Source organism: Coregonus clupeaformis, chromosome 17 (assembly GCF_020615455.1).
Source record: "Coregonus clupeaformis isolate EN_2021a chromosome 17, ASM2061545v1, whole genome shotgun sequence".
In the NCBI taxonomy this organism is placed as follows: domain Eukaryota; kingdom Metazoa; phylum Chordata; class Actinopteri; order Salmoniformes; family Salmonidae; genus Coregonus; species Coregonus clupeaformis.
This window is the reverse complement of record NC_059208.1, coordinates 54,753,598-54,777,471: the sequence shown is the minus strand read 5'-3', so window position 1 is coordinate 54,777,471 and position 23,874 is coordinate 54,753,598. Positions and strand designations below refer to the sequence as shown.

General features: G+C 47.7%; 1 protein-coding gene across 1 annotated transcript in view; it reads right to left on the bottom strand.

The window, feature by feature from the left end:
• Positions 1 to 23,874, bottom strand: part of LOC121586754 (gamma-aminobutyric acid type B receptor subunit 2) — a 382,125-nt gene that overhangs the window by 67,467 nt on the left and 290,784 nt on the right. Inside the window, exon 13 of the mRNA XM_041903715.2 lies at positions 16,577 to 16,699. Within this exon, the coding sequence (XP_041759649.1) occupies positions 16,577 to 16,699 (123 nt within the window). The remainder of the gene's footprint in view (positions 1 to 16,576; positions 16,700 to 23,874) is intronic.

Below are 23,874 nucleotides of genomic sequence, written 5' to 3'. Positions count from 1 at the left end.
AACTCACTCCAACTGGCTAACTCTCTCTGAACTCACTCTAACTGGCTAACTCTCTCTGAACTCACTCCAACTGGCTAACTCTCTCTGAACTCATTCCAACTGGCTAACTCTCTCTGAACTCACTCCAACTGGCTAACTCTCTCTGAACTCACTCTAACTGGCTAACTCTCTCTGAACTCACTCCAACTGGCTAACTCTCTCTGAACTCACTCCAACTGGCTAACTCTCTCTGAACTCACTCCAACTGTCTTACTCTTTCTCTCTCTACTCTCTCTCTACTCTCTTCTCTATTCTACTCTGTCTGTCTCTCTCTCTCTCTTCTCTCTCTCTTCTCTCTCTCTACTCTCTTCTCTATTCTACTCTGTCTGTCTCTCTCTCGCTCTCTCTCTCTACACTCTTCTCTATTCTACTCTGTCTGTCTCTCTCTCTCTCTCTCTCTCTCTCTTCTCTCTTCTCTATTCTACTCTGTCTGTCTTTCTCTCTCTACTCTCTCTCTACTCTCTCTCTACTCTCTTCTCTATTCTACTCTGTCTGTCTCTCTCTCTCTTCTCTCTCTCTACACTCTTCTCTATTCTACTCTGTCTGTCTCTCTCTCTCTCTCTCTCTCTCTCTCTTCTCTCTTCTCTATTCTACTCTGTCTGTCTTTCTCTCTCTACTCTCTCTCTACTCTCTTCTCTACTCTGTCTCTCTCTCTCTCTCGCTCTCGCTCTCTCTCTCTTGCGCTCTCTCTCAATTCAATTCAATTTAATGGGCTTTATTGGCATGGGAAACATGTTTACATTGCCAAAGCAAGTGCAATTGATAAACAAAAGTGAAATAAACAATAAAAAGTGAACAGTAAATATTACACTCATACAAGTTCCAAAAGAATAAAGACATTTCAAATGTCATTATGTCTATATACAGTGTAGTAACGATGTACAAATAGTTAAAGTACAAAAGGGAAAATAAATAAATATGGGTTGTATTTACAATGGTGTTTGTTCTTCACTGGTTGCCCTTTTCTTGTGGCAACAGGTCACAAATCTTGCTGCTGTGATGGCACACTGTGGTATTTCACCCAATAGATATGATAGTTTATCCAAATTGGATTTGTTTTCGAATTCTTTGTGGGTCTGTGTAATCTGAGGGAAATATGTGTCTCTAATAAGGTCATACATTTGGCAGGAGGTTAGGAATTGCAGCTGTTTCCACCTCATTTTGTGGGCAGTGTGCACATAGCCTGTCTTCTCTTGAGAGCCAGGTCTGCCTACGGCGACCGTTCTCAATAGCAAGGCCATGCTCACTGAGTCTGTACATAGTCAAAGCTTTCCTTAATATTGGGTCAGTCACAGTGGTCAGGTATTCTGCCACTCTCTCTCTCTCTCCTACAGAGAGCCATCTGGTCATGAGCTTTATCATAATGACTAATGAATGAGAAGAGAGGGAGTAGAGAGAACCATTTTTACATTTTAGTCATTTAGCAGACGCTCTTATCCAGAGCGACTTACAGTTAGTGAATACATTTTTTTTTTTATACTGGCCCCCCGTGGGAATCGAACCCACAACCCTGGTGTTGCAAACGCCATGCTCTATCAACTGAGCTACATCCCTGCCGGCCATTCCCTCCCCTACCCTGGACGAATTGTGCGCCGCCCATGAGTCTCCCGGTCGCGGCCGGTGGCGACAGAGCCTGGATTCGAACCAGGTTCTCTAGTGGCACAGTTAGCACTGCAATGCAGTGCCTTAGACCACTGCACCACTCAGGAGTACTCAGGAGAACCCACTCTGCAGCAGAGAAAGAGAGAGACATAGAGAGAGAGAGAGCATTTTCCCCTACACTCCGCATCACATCAAACAAAACAACAACATACACGCAGGCACGCACACACAAAGTCCCTCAAACACAGGGCTTCGGAGTTGGCGGGACAGAGAGTTGGAGAGGCACACACATATGCAAGCACGCGCACACACAGACACACAGTTACCCACAAACACACCTTCACAGATACAACCACTGTCTTTCTGCAGTAACCTGCTCAGGAATGGAGGTGTGTGATTGAGCCCTAGTATGGCGGGTGGGTAAGTGCAGCGTGCCATGGAGGTTAATTACTGTACAGATGGCTGACAGGAGGGAGGGCAGAGGAGGTGGGAGGAGGGGGAGAGGGAGGGGAGGTGACATGCCTGGGAGAAAACAGTACTGCTCTGTCATCGGGTGAGACTTCCTCCCTCTCTACATTCACTTTCCTCTATACAGCACCAGAGCCAAGGGAGTAGAGCATCTCTACATCTGTCTTTCTCTGTTCTTTATTTGGCCGGCGTTGCAGCCTCGTACAACAGCAGAGGATATGAGCGTCGCGTCGCGTCTCTCTCTCTCTCTCTCTCTCTCTCTCTCTCTCTCTCTCTCTCTCGCTCTCTTATAAATAACAGATGACAGGACTAGAGGATAAATATAATTATATCATACTGTAATTTCTCTCCTCCCTCTGACTTTCACCCCCCTGTGTTTTTGGATCCCTCCTTCCTTCTACATCTCCCTCTTTCTCTCCCCCTCTGGCTGTATCTCACGTACAGTTCTTTTTGGTGCTTTTTTATACACCTTTCCTAACCCTTTGCTCTCTAACCCAAAATGGAGCATCACTTCATGTCACATTCCATCACCTCACACAGAGTCTGCCTGCTAGGTGACAGCTGGTAATGAAGCAGTAAGGCCCGAGGGGGTGTCCTACTGTACATGGCCAATACACCACGGCTAAGGGCTGTTCTTAGGCATGAGTGCCTGGATACAGCCCTTGGCCTTGGTATATTGGCCATATTGGCCTTATTGCTATGAAAAACTGGTTACCAACGTAATTAGAGCAGTAAAAATCAATGTTTTGTCATACCCTTGGTATACCATGGCTGTCAGCCAATCAGCATTCAGGGCTCGAACCACCCAGTTTATAATGTCTCATATACCCGCCAATCAGCATCCAGGGCTCGAACGACCCAGTTTATAATACAAAATATGTCACAGAGCAACAATCACTTGATTTAACAGCCAAATAAACAAGAGGTTTACACATTATCGCTGATGACTAATTAACACTCACTTAAAGGCCAACTCTGTGATATTTACAGACTAAATTACTGATGTACCCATTGATTCTTGAAGAATATCATGTATAAATGCCTCATTAGGAAACCAAATGGCGGGTCTGTCGTTTTGTTGTCTTTCAAATTACAGAGTGGGCCTTTAATGTATCATTAAGCAGTCATTATATCTTAATGAACGATGGTTTGGCTAGTCGTTTTTACTAGCGACCAAAGTTATGCCAGGAATTTGATATATGCTATTTGAACACAAGACATTTAAAGGTTGAGACCTCAGGTTTAATGAGGACATTTGTTAAGGGTTTCTCTGAGGATATGAGCCTAGCAGAGGGGGTGTTAAGTTTCCTTCAAGACACAAGGGCTGCAAATTGCATCCTATTTCCTATATAGTGCCCTACTTTTGACCAGGGCCCATATAGCTTTATGGGAATATGGTGCCATTTGGGACACAGACAGATAGCTAAGTGACTGGTGTAAGGTTTAATAGGCTCATATTGTATACATCTCTTCCTCTCTGCATGTGTTTCCTGAAGCTCTCTGCCAGTATTGATGCAGGACAGTCATCATCTTCCCCCTCAGTGTTTCTGATGACAGCGGTGGCATGACATGGACCTGGAGATGGGAGTGTGTGTGTGTGTGTGTGTGTGTGTGTGTGTGTGTGTGTGTGTGTGTAACCCGTGGTTCCCAATAAAACCCCCTGGATGGACATGGAACCCATTTGTCACACACAGAGTGAGGGACAGGACGACTCGTGACTCGTGAGTGACGAATAAGTATTAATACCTCAGTATCCTCCTTTTGGAACAAGGATATTCTGTACTTAAACAAGTACAGTTAATCCAACACAGTGGCCTTGTGGTTAGAGTGTCTGCCGCAAAGTTGGGGGTTCCCGGTTGAGTCATACTAAAGACTCTAAAAATGGGACCCGACACGTCTATCTGTACTTGTACATCAAGTTGCCTCACGCGACAGAAACAGGAGATAGACTAGCGTCCTGTCCTGTCCAGGGGGTGTACTTGTACATCTAGGTGGCTCACGCTACAGAAACAGGAGATAGACTAGCGTGCTGTCCAGGGGGTGTACTTGTACATCTAGGTGGCTCACGCTACAGAAACAGGAGATAGACTAGCGTCCTGTCCTGTCCAGGGGGTGTACTTGTACATCTAGGTGGCTCACGCTACAGAAACAGGAGATAGACTAGCGTGCTGTCCAGGGGGTGTACTTGTACATCAAGTTGCCTCACGCTATAGAAACGGGGGATGGGCCGTTATGGCTCAGACAAGGCTACTTACCTATACAAGGAGAGTTATCTGAAGGCATAATGAGTGTTGGTTTGTAGAGTGTGTCTTTTAGACAGTAATATGGGCCCTTTTGTAGATAGAAACAACATAGCAATGTTACAGCATGAGGAGGTCCTACGTTTGTTTGGTGTGTACAGCGTATTTCTAGGGCCTAGAGTTCTTACCATGTCACATGACCAGGAAAAACTATAGTTCTTTGTTATAGACCCCCTCTAACTAGGGCCCTGAGTTTATCTGTCAATTTACATGGTAAAAAATATATATCTTACAGTACTTCCTAGACAGAAACAGAGACATTGAGGCCTCATTTGTGGTAGACCAGATGTGTGTTCAATAACGTGTTCCTGAGGGTACGGTACAGTGACGGCCCCTTGGTCTGTGTCACCAGCTGTTTGCATCACACTCTCCCTTGCCGTCCTGCGCAGGGGCAGGTATATTGGCGGCGTGCCAGCTTGTCGTCACCACAAAGATGGGTTTAATTATCTGACCTTCCCCGTCGCCCAGCCCGGACCGTGTGAGTTTGAGTGTTAGTGTGTGTGTGTGTGTGTGTGTGTGTGCATGTCTGTCGCCCAAGCCCGGAGCCTAGTGAACCCCAGGCGCTTATCAATGTCACCTGCGGCGGGTGACGTTAACCAGCCATGACACCTCCGCCTGCCGTACCCCCCTCTACTTCTTCTTCTCCTCTCATCCCCACTCATCCCTTGCTCCTCTCAGCAGGCAGCTAGCCCAGACCAGGGGCAGACATCTCTCCAATCTCGTCATCTCAGTAAAGCTGATCCGCCGGCAGACCTCTCTCAACCTCTCTCTCTTCCTCTCTCAACCTCTCTCTCTTCCTCCCTCTTTCACTCTCTCTTCCTCTGTATCTGGTAAAGAGCAGTGAAGCGGGGCTCAGGGATGGAGGAATGGAGGGAGGGAAGCAGGGAGGGATGGAGGGAGGCAAGGATGGAGGGAGTGATCTCCCCTGCCTCCCTCCCTCCCTCTATGCTTCCCTCCCTCCATCCCTGCCTCCCTCCCTCCTCCAGCTCTGCCTCCCTCCCTCTCTGCCTCCCAACCTGCCTCCCTCCCTGCTTCCCTCACTCCCTCCCCTCCAAATCCCTCACTGCCTCCCTCCCTGCCTCTCTCTCATCCCTCACTGCCTCCCTCCCTCCATCTCTTACTGCCTCCCGCCATCCCTTACTGCCTCCCTGTCTCCCTATCTCCCTGTCTCCCTCCCTCTCTCTATCCCTCACTGTCTCCCTGCCTTACTGCCTCCCTGTCTCCCTGTCTCCCTCCCTCTCTCTATCCCTCACTGTCTCCCTGCCTTACTGCCTCCCTGTCTCCCTGTCTCCCTCCCTCTCTCTATCCCTCACTGTCTCCCTGCCTTACTGCCTCCCTGTCTCCCTGTCTCCCTCCCTCTCTCTATCCCTCACTGTCTCCCTGCCTTACTGCCTCCCTGTCTCCCTGTCTCCCTCCCTCTCTCTATCCCTCACTGTCTCCCTGCCTTACTGCCTCCCTGTCTCCCTGTCTCCCTCCCCTCTCTATCCCTCACTGTCTCCCTGCCTTACTGCCTCCCTGTCTCCCTGTCTCCCTCCCTCTCTCTATCCCTCACTGTCTCCCTGCCTTACTGCCTCCCTGTCTCCCTGTCTCCCTCCCTCTCTCCATCCCTCCCTGTCTCCCTGTCTCTCCCTCACTGCCTCTCTCCCTCCATCCCTTCATCCCTCACTGCCTCCCTCCCTGCCTGCTTACCACTATTTGTACTCCCTTCCTGGGTGTGCTGAGGCAGCACTTAAGGTTTATACAAAGTGCTCACATCTCCACCATCAGTGGCTGACCTTGCTCTCCCTGCTACCTGATCTCTGATGAACAGTGGCGTGTATGGAGGGGGGAGGGAAGGTGTGTGTGTATGTGTGTGTGTGTTTGTGGGTGTGTGTGTGTGTGTGCATGTGCACGTGTTCATGTGTGCATGTGTGTGCTTACATGTGCTCGTGCATGTATGTGTGTGTGTGTGTGTGTGTGAAGGTGTGGGAAGTCAGTAATTACCTCGTTATAATTGACCTCCTCACCATCCACACACTGTCAATGAGAGGCCAAGCTATCTAAAACACCTTTCCTAGCTCTTGAGCAGTGTGTTTATTTATGTAACCTTTATTTTAGCAGGGAGTCCCATAGAGACCATGGTCTCTTTCATAAGAGAGCCCTGCATGTGTGTGTGTGTGTGTGTTTGCGTGTGCACATGTTTGTGAGCACGGGGACGCACATGTGCATGCAAATAGTAATCCAAAAGTTCAGTCAGAATCAATGGAGCTATAGGAAGGAAGCAAAAGTCAACGGCCGAACACCACAAAAACCAACACAATAAAACCACATCTGTAACCTGTTACACCACAGATCCAAACAATAAAACCACACCTGTAACCTGTTACACTTTACCAGGTATGCTTGGTGCGTTGACACTTTGTGCTAGCTTGGCAACATGGCGGTGGGTCCAGGTATGCTTGGTGCGTTGACACTTTGTGCTAGCTTGGCAACATGGCGGTGGGTCCAGGTATGCTTGGTGCGTTGACACTTTGTGCTAGCTTGGCAACATGGGGGTGGGTCCACGTATGCTTGGTGCGTTGACAGATTTATACCAACACCGCTGAAGATCCCTCCAATGTCAGTGAATCTACTGTATCAACACAACTACCTACTGCCATGAAGTACAGAAAATAACCTCTAAAGTTTGGTTGCGTCCCAAATGGCACCCCATTTCCTATTTAGGAAATATATATGTGTTTTTGGACCAGCACCACCACTAGTAACTACCATATCAGTGTCATCTAACAACTGATGCCATTGATAAAACATTATGATCATTAGCTTAACATTAGTACATTCCAGGATACAGATTAACCCTAGTCTTGTACTTAAAAGCATGTTCAATGGATGAATTCCATTGCTGTGTCTGGGAAACTGGCCCGCAGTAGTATTTTCACCAGCGCCATTCCATTCTACTACATACAGTAGATCACCAAGAAGTCTTCTCTCCTCCCTCTACTCTACTCTCCCTCTATTCTTCTCTGCTCCCCTTCAGTGTGGTCGATTGACACACACACACACACACACACACACACACACACACACACACACACACACACACACACACACACACACACACACACACACACACACACACACACACACACACACACTAGGTGGGAGGCAGTTATCCTGTAACGACCCGATTGTCTTTGATCAGTCATTGATTCCACAGAGAGAGAACCCAACTCTGTTATTACAGAAGACCATTAAAGGGGAAGTTCAGCATTTTACAACTTGATGTTACATGTTTCCTCACCCTCAAAGTAGTCTATGTGCTAGGAGAAACTGTAACTCATGGTTCCATGGTAGAATCATCTAACATCAAGTTGAAAAATCCTGAACTTCCCCTTTAAAGAGTGGCGAAGGTTGCTTTCTTCATAAAGAACACTCACTCAACATCCCCGCACAGATAATATCACCACCCCTCTTTATTGGCCTATCTCTATGCACTCACCACTGGAGGTCGTAACCATGGAGAGAGAATGTATCTATGGTCTGAACATTGTTCTAAATGACGTCATACTCATTGTGTACAGGAGCTATACTGTACACTGATGGTGGTGTTGCAGAGGGGGAGGGAATTTGTGCAGGTGCATTGTGCACATGAGTTTGTGTATTTGTGTGTATTTACAAGGTATATATTTGTATAAACTCTTGTGAGTGTGTGTGTGTGTGTCTACAGTACATTTAAGTGTGTATGCGCACATGAGTGTGTATTGGTTGTGTGTGTCCATGCGTATCTGTATGTACTCCACGTCTCTCTGCATATGCAACTGTGTGTTCATGTAGTGCCCTCCCTGCCTGTCCACACAGCTGCAGAGAGAGAGAGAGAGGCCTGCCACTCTGTCATTTGTCAGACAGGGCTAATGCCAGCCTGCCCGCCTGCCTGCTCGCCAATGTCCTCCATCTTACTATCCCTTTCTTTGAAGCGGCCACAGGAAAGAACCTGCTAGAGGAGGAGGAGGAGGAGGAAGAAGAAAGAGTAAAACAGAGGGAGAATGTTCTGGGTCTGTCTGAGCCTGGGCCCCTAGGGGTCGCAGGTTGATTTTTCTATTTTATTTTCTAAGCTTATTCAACCTTGTCTGTCCATTGGGGGAGCTGGGAAGAATGGGAGAACGAGGGGGGAGGAGAGGAGGAGAAGGGGAGAGGAGGAGAGGAGGAGAAGGGGAGAGGAGGAGAGGAGGAGAAGGGGAGACTGCAATTGGAAGTGAGTAAAGGAAACAGGTATGGATCTAGTGGAGGGTGGAATGTGTTTTAGAAGCCAGAAACTCTCGCTTGAGAGTTCCAAAATGGAGGGAACAGGAGTAGTGAAAAGAAAACTGAAAAGAAAAAGGAACAAGAAACCTAAAATGGCCACCAGCTCTTTTCAGGTCTGGAATGTGGTATTTTTTTCTATGCGTCTGGCATGGCTGTGGAGATGTGAATGGCGTTGAATTGGAAATGAGAATATTCATCTGTCTCCATGGCCACCTTGCTGCATTAACCCTCGGCCCCCTGTCCCGTTGTGGACATTACCACCCCCCTATCTTCCTTCACCGGCTGATAATGAGGGCTTCCATGTTCAGACCAATTACTCAGAGTATTAAAGGGCCAAATCCAGAAAGTGCATTCACACATCAAAGGAGCCAGTGAGTCATGTCTGTGCTGTGAGAGAAAGAGAGTGTGTGTGTGTGTGTGTCTGTCTGTCTGTGTGTGTGTGTGTGTGTGTGTGTGTGTGTGAGCTACAGAGTACAGCAATACTGCTAAGAAGAAAGTGAATGCCTGCACACTGACAAAGCACCCTGACCGACACACACAACCCTCATATTAACTTGGTCAGAAAGAGAAAGCTTTAGGCAGGGAGAGAAAAAAGTTGTGTGTGTGTGTGTGTCGTGTGTGTGTCGTGTGTGTGTGTGTGTGTGTGTGTGTGTGTGCCTACAAGCAGCCTGCCTGTGCCTCTGTGCATGTGTCACCACGTTGAAGTGGCAGCCAAAAACCATTTTCCTATTTTTTTGGTCTCGTGGATCAACAGCGCAGCTCTCTGCCGTTATGGGTGTCAGAAACCATAGCTGTTACCATGGCGATGCCACACCGCAATATTCCTGCTTTGCAGCCTGCCTGCTGCAGCCTTGGAATGAGAGATGGCAAGGAGGAAGAGGGAGAGAGAGGGAGGAGGAGGAGAGGGAGAGAGAGAGGAGGAGGAGAGGGAGAGAGAGAGGAGGAGGAGAGGGAGAGAGAGAGAGGAGGAGGAGAGGGAGAGAGAGAGGAGGATGAGAGGGAGAGAGAGAGAGAGAGAGAGGAGGAGGAGGAGAGGGAGAGAGAGAGAGGAGAGGGAGAGAGAGAGGAGGAGGAGAGGGAGAGAGAGAGAGGAGGAGGAGAGGGAGAGAGAGAGAGGAGGATGAGAGGGAGAGAGAGAGAGAGAGGAGGAGAGAGGGAGAGAGAGGAGGGAGGAGGAGAGGGAGAGAGAGAGAAAGAGAGGAGGAGGGGAAGGAGGGAGGGAGAGGAGAAGGAGAGGGAGAGAGAGGAGGAGGAAAGAGAGAGAGAGAGGAGGAGGACAGAGAGAGGGGGAGACAAGAGGGGGAGAAGGAGAGGAAAGGGAGAAGGGAGGAGAGGGGTTCTGCTGCAGGCCCCACCAGAATGCTAATCAGGCCCTCGACAGTTTGTCCTTCATTACACCAGAGACAATACTGAGGCCAGAGAAGAGGGGCTTTCACAGATGAGTAACACGCAAGAACACACATGCACACACACACACACGGACAGAGGCAGACAAACACACACAAGCACCAGCAAACACACACAAACACACACTGCCTTTTCTCTAACACGGGTGTATTGATACACTCACACGTGTCAGTCTGTGCTGTGCATGGGGCTTAATCTGTCCGACCCAGCCAACCAATCAAATCAATCAAATGCATTTTATGAAGCCCTTCTTACATCAGCAGTTGTCACTAAGTGCTTTACAGATACCCAGCCTAAAACCCCAAAGAGCATGCAATGCAGAGGCAGAAGCACAGTGGCCTCCAGCTGTGACTAAAACTCCCCCTACCTCTGCTGAAACATCCTCAACATTAACAAACACTTAATTATTCACGAGACGCAAAACGGACCTAATTGCCTTCTGCAGCAGAATGTCTCCAGCATTTTCCAGCAGGGCAATCCTACCTTCCTGTAGCTATAGCCAGCATGATCCCTGTTAAAGAGGCTTGGTACTGTGTGAAAAGACACTGATATGGATACGTCCCAAATGGCAACCTATTCCTTATTTAGTGCACTAAACCCATAGGGCTCTGGTCAAATGTAGTGCACTATATAGGGAATAGGGTGCCATTTGGGATATAGCCTCAGTGGTCTGAAGTGTACATACAGGGACGGAATTAATATCTGGGGCACTAGTTTGAAGTGTGGATCAGACAGGAGACTTGATTTAGAGCGTTAGGAGCAGGGTTTTATAGCTACATAGTGTAATTAAAACGAATGCCTTGAAGTCAGGCCATAAACATGTCTTAGGGGTCACCCTCTACCCTCTTCTATACTCATCAAGACCCAAAGACTATCTGTATCACCTTCAGAGCACTGAGGTTGCGTCTCAAATGGTACCCTATTCCCTTCTCATGTCTTCCCTCTGCCAGCGTACTACATCAACGTCTTTTATGAGGTGTTACGCCAGACAGAAAAACTATTTTCATTACATCCTCTTATGTTGATCCTATTAGACGATGCAGCAGCAGCCATAGTGAAGAAGAAGATGTCCCAGTTTTGCTAACCCCTCTGTCGTTTCGCTTTGCTCGCTGAATTCAGATCACCAGTTGCACAGGGGGAGGGCGTGGAGGGATCCGGATTGACTTTTCACCTGGTCCCACTGCCGTAACTCTTAGCTGAGCGGTGTGAGTAAAACAGTAATCGGACAGAATTTGTGAAATCAGTGACCTGGGCTTGACTGTACTCACTTAACTGTCGAACACACACACATTTGCGTTACATACAGTGCATTCGAAAAGTATTCAGACCCCTTGACTTTTTCCACATTTTGTTACATTACAGCCTTATTCTAAAATTGATTAAATGAAACATTTTCCTCATCAATCTACACACAATACCCCATAATGGGTACCAAAACATTTCTGCAACATTGAAGGTCCCCAAGAACACAGTGGCCTCCATCATTCTTAAATGGAAGAAGTTTGGAACCTCCAAGACTCTTCCTAGAGCTGGCCGCCTGGCCAAACGGAGCAATCGGGGGAGAAGGGCCTTGGTCAGGGAGGTGACCAAGAACCCGATGGTGACTCTGACAGAGCTCCAGAGTTCCTCTGTGGAGATGGGAGAACCTTCCAGAAGGACAACCATCTCTGCAGCACTCCAACAATCAGGCCTTTACGGTAGAGTGGCCAGACGGAAGCCACTCCTCAGTAAAAGGCACATGACAGCACGCTTGGAGTTTGCCAAAAGATTCTCAGACCATGAGAAATAAGAATCTCTGGTCTGATGAAACCAATATTGAACTCTTTGGCCTGAATGCCAAGCATCACGTCTGAGGAAACCTGGCACCATCCCTACAGTGAAGCATGATGATGGCAGCATCATACTGTGGAGATATTTTTCAGCGGCAGGGACTGGGAGACTAGTCAAGATCGAGGGAAAGAGGAACGGAGCAAATTACAGAGAGATCCTTGATGAAAACCTGCACCAGAGCGCTCAGGACCTCAGACTGGGGCGAAGGTTCACCTTCCAACAGGACAACAACCCTAAGCACACAGCCAAGACAACGCAGGAGTGGTTTTGGGACAAGTCTCTGAATGTCCTTGAGTGGCCCAGCCAGAGCCCGGACTTGAACCCGATCGACCATCTCTGGAGAGACCTGAAAATAGCTGTGCAGCGACGCTCCCCATCCAACCTGACAGAGCTTGAGAGGATCTGCAGAGAAGAATGGGAGAAACTCCCCAAATACAGGTGTGCCAAGCTTGTAGCGTCATTCCCAAGAAGACTCAAGGCTGAAATCGCTGCCAAAGGTGCGTCAACAAAGTACTGAGTAAAGGGTCTGAATACTTATGTAAGTACTCATGGGGTATTGTATGTAGATTGATGAGGGGAAAAACGATTGAATCCATTTTAGAATAAGGCTGTAACGTAACAAAATGTGGAAAAAGTCAAGGGGTCTGAATACTTTCCGAATGCACTGTATGCATAAAAGCGCACGCTAGCACACAGGCACGCACACACCTACACCTACACACACTCACACACACACCTACACACACACACACACACACACACACACACAGTGAAGTAAATACAAGATGTACACAACAGGTACAGGTCCATCTTAAATCAATACCATAGCCTACATCCTGTATGACAGACACCAACCTCTCAGCAGAGCAGACTAAACACTGACAATGACAGTTCAGTGCAATACAGCCACATCTCTGTATACACTATGTCCTTGGATGCCGCATGTGGACACAGTCTGCCGGCCCAAGGTTGCCAGCTGTGTCTTCTCCCTGTCCTCCTAACACAGCCTGCTATTAGAGTAGCAGTGTAATGGAGGATGGAGGGAGAGAGAGAATCAGGGGAGACAGAGGGGGAGAAAGGGTAGGGAAGAGGAGAGGAATATAGGGGAGGGACGTCAGGGCAACCATGCCTGAAGCCTTGTAGGAATCTCAGCGTATGGGTCCCAAATGGTACCCTATTCCCTATATAGTGCACTTTTGGCCAGAGCTCATAGGGCCCATAGTCCACAGGGCTTTGGTCAAAGGTAGTGCACTTTATAGGGAATAGGGTTACATTTGGGACACAGACTAAAGAGTTAATGGTCCTTCTTCTCGCACCAATCAATCACGGCTAATCTCGCTCTCTCTGCCTGCGTTCTCCAGAGGGGTCCGCCATCTCTCCCTCGCCACCGCCGCCCGCCAAATGGTCCAGATGCAACACCATGCAACTCCAATCCCAGAGCAATCTTTCTCGATCTATCGCTCTCTCTCTGTCTCTCTCTTAGTTTTTTTCTCTCTCTCTCTCTAACTCCCTCTTTCACTCTCTCCCTCTCTATCTGTATTTCTCTCTGTACACGTATATGTGAATTTCTCTCTCTCTCTCTCTCTCTCTCTCTCTCTCTCTCTCTCTCTCTCTCTCTCTCTCTCTCTCTCTCTCTCTCTCTCTCTCTCTCTCTCTCTCTCTCTCTCTCTCTCTCTCTATCTATCTCTCTCTCTCTAGTTAGTGTGCTCCTGTCTCTTGGCCCAGTGGAGCCAGGTTCCAGGCTGACTCTCCTCCAGTAGAACTATGCCCAGGAGAGGATGACAATGGTGGGGGAAGAGAGCTGGGCGGGCAGGCAGGCTGCGGATCCCGACCTCCACAGCCCAGCACCAGCCCAGGCATGCAGAGACAGAACCAGACCCAGGGGGTAGGCTCATACTCGGAGAGGCTAATACATTCACTCCACAGGCTTAGGAGCTGTGAGAACACTCCACTGACTTAGGGCTGTGAGAACACTCCACTGACTTAGGGCTGTGAGAACACTCCATTGACTTAGGAGCTGTGAGAACACTCCATTGACTTAGGAGCTGTGAGAACACTCCATTGACTTAGGAGCTGTGAGAACACTCCACATGCTTAGAAGCTGTGAGAACACTCCACTGACTTAGGAGCTGTGAAAACACTCCATTGACTTAGGGCTGTGAGAACACTCCATTGACTTAGGGCTGTGAGAACACTCCACATGCTTAGAAGCTGTGAGAACACTCCACTGACTTAGGAGCTGTGAGAACACTCCACTGACTTAGGGCTGTGAGAACACTCCATTGACTTAGGAGCTGTGAGAACACTCCATTGACTTAGGGCTGTGAGAACACTCCACATGCTTAGAAGCTGTGAGAACACTCCACTGACTTAGGGCTGTGAGAACACTCCACTGACTTAGGGCTGTGAGAACACTCCACTGACTTAGGGCTGTGAGAACACTCCACTGACTTAGGGCTGTGAGAACACTCCACATGCTTAGAAGCTGTGAGAACACTCCACTGACTTAGGAGCTGTGAGAACACTCCATTGACTTAGGAGCTGTGAGAACACTCCATTGACTTAGGAGCTGTGAGAACACTCCATTGACTTAGGAGCTGTGAGAACACTCCATTGACTTAGGGCTGTGAGAATACTCCATTGACTTAGGGCTGTGAGAACACTCCACTGACTTAGGGCTGTGAGAATACTCCACGGGCTTTGGGCTGTGAGAACACTCCACGGGTTTAGGGCTGTGAGAACACTCCACGGAATCAGGGCTGTGAGACACTCCACAGACCCACTTTATTCACTGACAACATTCAGGAATAAATATATTAGTAAGGCTATAGCGGGCCTGCCGGGCAGGCTCAGAAATGTGTTATCTTTAAGCAAATGTGTTTCGTCGAGAGCAATACATAACAAGGACAGCGAAAGAGAGTATACCTTCTGAGCACAAAGAGCAAAAATAAACAGTGTAAATACTTTTTGAAAATATAAATTGCGTCTTGGTCTGGAAGGTTTTTACTCGGTGACCTAAAATAAAAATGTATTTTCCTTTCAAAGAAGCATAAACAAACCACTGTGAATGCGTGGTGACCCGCTGCTTCAGGGGCTGTAACCAGCTAAGCACTACTTATCATTTCAGAGACATCTCGTTTAATTGAAGTCACAGAAAAGTCATCAACTCCGAGGGAGAGTTTCATCCTTCCATCCCTCTTTCTTCCCCCGCAGGACCAAGCAGAGCAAACAAACAAGAAAAAGCAACAGCTTCACGTCGGGTCAATAGCATCAAAGAACATTCAAAGAACCTAACACCCCCCCAACCCTCCCGGAATCCACCCAAAATACACCACTTGGGGCTGCCTTTCATCACGACTCAGCACCCTGAACTTCCAATCCCCTGCTGATTTGTCGAGGTCACCAGGGCTCTTTCAAACGTCTCAACCAATGGCGTTGGCGTTTAGAGAGGACGTTGCCCTGTCAGAAGCTCCGATCTTGACAGGCTGTGAGGAGCTGAGGAGGTGTCTGGAGGAGTTGAAAGGATTTCTTAATTAGCTCTGAACATCCACTTAGTCCGTACCCCCGGTGTACCCTGATGAGTCTGTGCCCACCGCCAACACCATCAAAGCCCAATCGACTTTGGATGTCAAATTTAGATCTGTAATTTGGTTTGCTGTTAACCCGTGGCAGTGGGATGGTAGTTAGTGGGCTGTAATGCAAACAGACTCTTTACTGTGTCTTCAGGGTGTATGTTAGAAGAGCCTATTAAGATGTACAGTACAACAATGTTCATTTGTGGAGGATATTTGACTGATCAAAGTTGTGCTCTGGCCACAAGACACATAATACAGTATGTCCACTGTTATAGACACACAGAACATTAACATCACCCAGCTTCCTTCATATTGTTTAGAGACCTAAATAAGAAAACGGGTCAAATAACAGTTACAGCAGCAATATCAATCACAGTTTTAACAAAGCCAAACATTACAGTCACCATCTCTACCTACTAATCACTCATGACAGTTTGTGGTCCAAATATGGTGTGCCATGATCCAAAAAGCCATTCACACTCCAAACAATCCTGTCAAAGCAAAATTCACCCCTCAACCAATCCTGGCAAGGCTAAGTTTACCCCAACCAATCCTGGCAAGGCTAAGTCCAACCGTAACCAATGGCAGAGCTGAGTCCACCAGCTCTCTACACATTGCCCCCTACCCAGTAGCTGGGATAGAGGGTTGCCAAGTGTTTCTTTCCGGCAGGCCTTGCCAACACCCCACATCCCAGCTGGCTTGGCGAGGAGAGGGTCTGGCTAGCAGAGGAAGAGGACAGGAGGTGGCAGAGTGGCTCATATCCTCCTGAACCAAAAATAACCACAACAAAGCCTGCTGCTGATTTGGCCTCACTGGCGGACATGTTGGTGCCCCAGATCCAGAACCATTATCCCTATTAGAGAATCTAGCGGTGCCACCAAGAAGTGGGTGTTAGATTGTGGTGAATAAGGGCCCAGCATTTTCCCCAGTCAGTTATGGCCAGGAAACACTCTGGGTCCTAGTAATACTCTACAATTATAGGGGACAGTTTTTCCCTGGAAAGGTCACATGACCAACGTGGACAGAGTATGTTTTTGTTAATATAAATGGTGGTAAAATGGCGGCCAGATGTACCTCCAAGCTGTACTCCTCCACGGTCCTCTTCAGCGGATCAACGATCTGCCAGCAGATGAGGATGCACAGGTCAATCAGCAGCATCCCACCCACGATGATCAGCAGCTTCTGGTCCTTGATAATCTGGAGGTGAGAAGAGAGAGGGTGATAGGGGAGGTGGCAGTAGGGACCAAAAAGGTCTCTAACTGAAACCAAAAAGGGCTCTACCTGAAACCAAAAAGGGCCCTACCTGACACCAAAAAGGGCTCTACCTGAAACCAATCTGGAGGTGAGAAGAGAGAGGGTGATAGGGGAGGTGGCAGTAGGGACCAAAAATGTCTCTAACTGAAACCAAAAAGGGCTCTACCTGACACCAAAAAGGGCTCTACCTGAAACCAAAAAGGTCTCTAACTGAAACCAAAAAGGGCTCTACCTGAAACCAAAAAGGGCTCTACCTGAAACCAAAAAGGGCTCTTCCTGGAACCAAAAAGGGCTCTACCTGGAACCAAAAAGGGCTCTACCTGGAACCAAAAAGGGCTCTACCTGGAACCAAAAAGGGCTCTACCTGGAACCAAAAAGGGCTCTACCTGAAACCAAAAAGGGCTCTACCTGAAACCAAAAAGGGCTCTACCTGAAACCAAAAAGTGCTTTAGCTGGAACCAAAAAGGGCTTTAGCTGGAACCAAAAAGGGCTCTACCTGAAAACAAAAAGGTCTCTACCTGAAACCAAAAAGTGCTTTAGCTGGAACCAAAAAAGGTTATCCTACAGTGACACAGGAAGGAAGCTCCTTTTTAAATGTAGGAGGGATGAGAGGTAGGATACAGTGAGTTGGTAAAAGACACCAACCCGAGCGGGAGTCGCGGAAATCAACAAAGACCCTCTTTTGTGTTGGTGTACTGTAGAGGATGAAAGGCGGGCCCCTCCCCCGTCTGATCTTTATTTTGAACAGCGTTTGACCCCACCGCCATCCACATCAAAGCAAAGGTCAGGAGAACACAGACACGGATGCACTTGAGAGAAATCACTTCATATAAATGATGTGATCTCTCTTTATCACTCTTCCTCTCTCTCTCTCTCTCTCTCTCTCTCTCTCTCTAAATCTCTCTGTCTCTCTCTGTCTCTCTGTCTCTCTCTAAATATCTGTTTTTCTCTCTCTCTAAATGTCTCTCTCTAAATGTCTCTGCCTCTCTCTAAATATGTGTTTCTCTCTCTCTCGCCCTCTCTCTCTCCACCGCCACAGACAGAAGACGGTGGACTCAGAATGGAATGGGGGATTGGTTTTGATGTGCCGTCTTTTGATGGCTACTGGGATTGGACAAATAGCGGCACGGAGAGAGGAACGTTGTGTTGCCGGGCATATAGCAATATATTACAGGGCACAAAGAGACAGGGACTGGCGATGTATTCAAGGTGCCAAAGGTTTCCAAATAGCTACAATAACTACAAATGACTGTCTGACCGTAACCACAGAACTAGAATGAGATTCTATTTTTATTACCGCAACAATGTTCTCAGTCTCTGAGCATCATAAAAAATGAAAGGACACAGGAACAGAATAGATTATCTTTACTGTAAATGAAATAGAAATGTACAGTGAGGGAAAAAAGTATTTGATCCCCTGCTGATTTTGTAAGTTTGCCCACTGACAAAGACATGATCAGTCTATAATTTTAATGGTAGGTTTATTTGAATAGTGAGAGACAGAATAACAACATAAAAATCCAGAAAAACGCATGTAAGCAATGTTATAAATTGATTTGCATTTTAATGAGGGAAATAAGTATTTGACCCCTCTGCAAAACATGACTTAGTACTTGGTGGCAAAACCCTTGTTGGCAATCACAGAGGTCAGACGTTTCTTGTAGTTGGCCACCAGGTTTGCACACATCTCAGGAGGGATTTTGTTCCACTCCTCTTTGCAGATCTTCTCCAAGTCATTAAGGTTTCGAGGCTGACGTTTGGCAACTCGAACCTTCAGCTCCCTCCACAGATTTGCTATGGGATTAAGGTCTGGAGACTGGCTAGGCCACTCCAGGACCTTAATGTGCTTCTTCTTGAGCCACTCCTTTGTTGCCTTGGCCATGTGTTTTGGGTCATTGTCATGCTGGAATACCCATCCACGACCCATTTTCAATGCCCTGGCTGAGGGAAGGAGGTTCTCACCCAAGATTTGACGGTACATGGCCCCGTCCATCGTCCCCTTTGATGCGGTGAAGTTGTCCTGTCCCCTTAGCAGAAAAACACCCCAAAGCATAATGTTTCCACCTCCATGTTTGACGGTGGGGATGGTGTTCTTGGGGTCATAGGCAGCATTCCTCCTCCTCCAAACACGGCGAGTTGAGTTGATGCCAAAGAGCTCCATTTTGGTCTCATCTGACCACAACACTTTCACCCAGTTCTCCTCTGAATCATTCAGATGTTCATTGGCAAACTTCAGACGGGCCTGTATATGTCCTTTCTTGAGCAGGGGGGACCTTTGCGGGCGCTACAGGATTTCAGTCCTTCACGGCGTAGTGTGTTACCAATTGTTTTCTTGGTGACTATGGTCCCAGCTGCCTTGAGATCATTGACAAGATCCTCCCCGTGTAGTTCTGTGCTGATTCCTCACCGTTCTCATGATCATTGCAACTCCACGAGGTGAGATCTTGCATGGAGCCCCAGGCCGAGGGAGATTGACAGTTATTTTGTGTTTCTTCCATTTGCGAATAATCGCACCAACTGTTGTCACCTTCTCACCAAGCTGTTTGGCGATGGTCTTGTAGCCCATTCCAGCCTTGTGTAGGTCTACAATCTTGTCCCTGACATCCTTGGAGAGCTCTTTGGTCTTGGCCATGGTGGAGAGTTTGGAATCTGATTGATTGATTGCTTCTGTGGACAGGTGTCTTTTATACAGGTAACAAACTGAGATTAGGAGCACTCCCTTTAAGAGTGTGCTCCTAATCTTAGCTCATTACCTGTATAAAAGACACCTGGGAGCCAGAAATCTTTCTGATTGAGAGGGGGTCAAATACTTATTTCCCTCATTAAAATGCAAATTAATTTATAACATTTTCTGGATTATTTTGTTGTTATTCTGTCTCTCACTGTTCAAATAAACCTACCATTAAAATTATAGACTGATCATTTCTTTGTCAGTGGGCAAACGTACAAAATCAGCAGGGGATCAAATGCTTTTTTCCCTCACTGTAAATAATACTAATTCAAATAATCATTCTATCACTCAGAATGATGGAAGAATCATATCAGAAGATTGACCATGGTCTCATGTCCCTTTGGCCAAGACAGATGTTGTTGAAGCCTATTAATATTTCTATAATTTATCCATGTCAAATGAATAAATGATCACATTATGCTATTCCCAATAGGACATACAGTGTTGTTGTGTACTGGATACAATATAAGATACACATAGCACAGTACACCACCTACAGTATCTGAGTGAATCTGTATAGCTGTGCCACAAAATAAAATAAATATGCTCTCTGCTCTCTGCTACCTCAGGCCAGCTAACATTACAGCTGGCTACACATCAGGCCTGCTCAGTTGATTGCATTTTAAATGCTTCTGCCTACCCTGGTGGCAGTATTTCTGTATTCTACTGCTGATTCATCATTAAAGCATGGGGATGTGGGGCCTCCCGAGTGGCACAGCGGTCTAAGGCCCTACATCGCAGTGTTGCGGGGATCGAACCCCAGGCTGTGTCACAACCGGCCGTGACCGGGAGTCCCATAGGGCGGCGCACAATTGGCCCAACGTCGTCCGGGTCAGGGGAGGGTTTGGCCGGGGGGTGCTTTACTTGGCTCATTGCGCTCTAGCGACTTCTTGTGGCGGGCCGGGCGCCAGCAGGCTGACTTCGACACATTGGTACTTCCGGGTTAAGCTAGTGGGTGTTAAGAAGTGTGGCTTGGCGGGTCATGTTTCTGAGGACGCATTAATCGACCTTCGCCTCTCCCGAGCCCATTGGGGAGTTGCAGCAATGAGACAAGATCGTAATCACAAAAAAGAGGGTAAATAAATAAATAACAAAAAAGCATGGGGATGTGGACTGTGTGAACTGTAGAATACACTGTGTGTAGTTAGTGTGTGTGTGTGTGTTAGGCTGTTTTCTATGTGTCTGTGTGTGTCTGTGCGCGGTTTTCATTGTGTGTGTGTGTGCGGTGGTGTGTGTCTGAAGCCGTATCTCACTGTGAGCGCAGCCGAGAACACTCTAAAGTAAATCTCAGAGACAGACTACCAGGCAGACAGGGAGGGAGGCTGCAGAGCAACCCGTTTGATTGACAGGCCCTGTGCTTACCCAACACTGAGCCAGGCCTCTTTAAGGAGTGATGGAGTAATGGGCAAACCTTGCAGAGTGGAACCCTTATCAAGCACACCCTGATTTACAGTCTTCTCTCCGAGGGATGGAGGGAGGGACGGAGAGAGGGACGGAGGGACAGAGAGGGAGGGAGGGACGGAGGGAGGGTGTAACTCGGCACGGGACGACGGCAGTGCTCAACCTCTCTGCTTGATGAAGAGATGGGCAAACATCACTGGGGCTCCATGGCAAACTCCCAGCAACACTCTGATGACTGACAACAGCTATCACTCCACACAGCCAAAGCCCCTGCACTCAATCAGTGTGTGTGGGGAGGGAAAGAGAGGGGAGGGGAGGGGAGGGGAGGGGAGGGGAGGGGGAGGGGAGGGACCGAGGTAGGTTAACTGCTGCCTGACAGACAGATCCTGGCCCTGCTGAACCACCAGGAAATAGGTCTTTAGATTTAAGGGCTGTCTAGATCCACCTGGGATGCATACAGTTTAGTCTCTACTCTGATGGAGGAGGAGGAGGAGGAGGAGGAAGATGAGGAAGATGATGAAGAGGAAGAGGAGGAAGAGGAAGAGGAGGAAAAAAAGAGGAGGAAAAAACTGATTCTGCATAATTGCCTTAGCAATAGGAAGAGGAGGAAGAGGAAGAGGAGTAGGAAGAAGAAGAAGAAGAAGCGGAGGAGGAGGAAGAGGAGAAAAAACTGAGTCTGCATAATTGCCATAGCAACACATTTCACAGGCGCAAGAGCCGTTGTTGTTGTGTTTTTCTTCTAAATATGAATCAAAAATAATATTTTCATGAATCAATCTTTTTAGAAATAAACACAAAAGATCATCCCTTTTTTAGCACATTAGAAGATATCAAAATGTGCTTGTGTTTCAGATGACCGCAGACTTAAAGGAGAGATGCAAACCAGCACTGCCCTCATCCCTGTCTCTTTCCATCTTTAAATAACTCTCTCTCTCTCTGCCTCCCACACACTCTATCTCTCCCACTCCCTCCTGCAGCCATTGCCATCCGACACATCTATCCAGGATGTGATGTGAGGTGGACTATAAATATGAAAAGGCCAGCAGAGACGCTGCCACAGAGGCCTGGCAAGCCTTTACATAATCACACCAGCTATAGCATATTGTGTCAGATAGATGTTTCCTGTTTTGTATTTCTATTGAAGAGAGAAATGGAAATACGTCAATCGAAAACAGGTCAGTGGGTAGAGTGTGTGTTACATAAAAGCACACACACATACGGACGCAAGGACGCAAACACACACACAGCCCTTTAATCCTGTAACAACAGGCTTAAACAACAAGATGAACCTCCACTCTCCCCGAGGATCAGCCAGTCTCACACAGCAGTAAATGAAACCCCACACACAGTCCATCAGATTCACCACAGGGAGTGTGTGTGTGGGGTAAATTCTTTAGTGCTTGAGCCAATCTCTAGCTTTTTCTACTCCCTCCAGGAGAGAAGATCCCAGCAGCAGCGTATATCCAGGGGAGCTCCAGCCGTCTCTGAACTGTACACTGTGTGTGTGTGTGTGTATGTGTGTGCATTTGTGCGTGTGTGTGCTTGCTTGCTTGCGTGTGTGTGTGTTTGTGTACAGTCTGAGCTGAGCAGAGTGTCTGTAATGCTTTTTGTGGCTGGTTCGATGCAGCTCCTCTGGGGCTTGGGGTGACTGAGTGGGGCTAACAACCTGCCTTGCTACTGGCCTCTCACTGGGAGAAAAACACCACCTCTTAGGCCTGCTGCCGTAGTTACTCAGTTACACACGTTGTTTGGGGAAATGTTTTGGTTGAAAAAGAGCACCGCCAACTGTAACAGATCTAGGAGCCCGGTTTAGATCTAGGAACAACGGTTCCGACGCCTCTGTTAGCAGACGTGGTAATGACCAGAAGGAGACACACATGTATTCCCACACTCAAGACAGGCACACACACAGCAAACATGAAGTAGGAGGGAACTAGTGGTAGTGACAGTGTAAGTGGTTTACGGTCATTCACGCACTTACATACGATTAGGAAGTCCAGGATGGAGGATTGGTCAGGAGAGGTTCAGTAGGAGTGGAGTTAAGGTGGTGCAGAGTTCTTCTGACCTGTCGTCTCTCTGGACCTCTGTGTCCAACTAAAGAACAGACTGTGTTGGGGGTTTGCGATCCCCGCCAGTTACAGCCTGTGATTAGCTGGCCGGGTCACTCTCCAGGGGAGAGTGTTCTGGAAGGGCCCTTGGCAACCCCTTAGCAACAGTGTAGCCAAGGCCAGAGGTGTGAAACCGGGGGATGGTAACCTCTGCTAGGCTGGACAGTTTCTCTCTAAAGTTTGAGACTCTCTGTCCCAGGGTTCAGAGGGTTTTTCACATTGGCGTTAAATAAATTATAGTGTTGTTTCTTTTGTCTCCCCTTCTTGAGAAAACATACATTCAGGGTTATCGTTGCGGAAAAAATATAATTCTCAGTCTTAAGATTTCTGAGTGTTGCCAACGTCACTGCAACATTGTCAGAGGCAGCAACCTGGAAGCTCCCCTTGTGATTGCTACTTGATAACCAGATTGTGATAGGGCTGCATACTTGCTCCGAGGTGAGGGGTAAACTGAAAATGTGGTCAGCCACATGATCATATAACAGTCCCTTCCCTTCGCTCTTCTTCGTCTACTTTTCCCTCCATTCATTTTTTATCTTACATAATGCATGTGTAGTGACACAGGAATCAGTGGAATAAGAAGGTGCTAGCTGCTGTTAACCAGTGAGGATTTCTCTATCAGAGTCCATTATGGCCAATTATGGTTCTAGGCTCCTCCGTTCTGCTTGAGTGCAGCCAGCCTCGGCAGACCAAACCGTGTGACTGCCACAGTATACTGCTGCTTGCTCACAGCATCAGAAAATGCTCTCTTCCTTCAACTGACTGGTTTACACAAAATACAAAATGATGACCTTGGCTAGTCTGATGTTGGTCTCTTCTAAAGAGGGTAGTTAGCATGTTAATCCAGCATGTGTTGCTCTTAAAGAAGGTCCCAGACC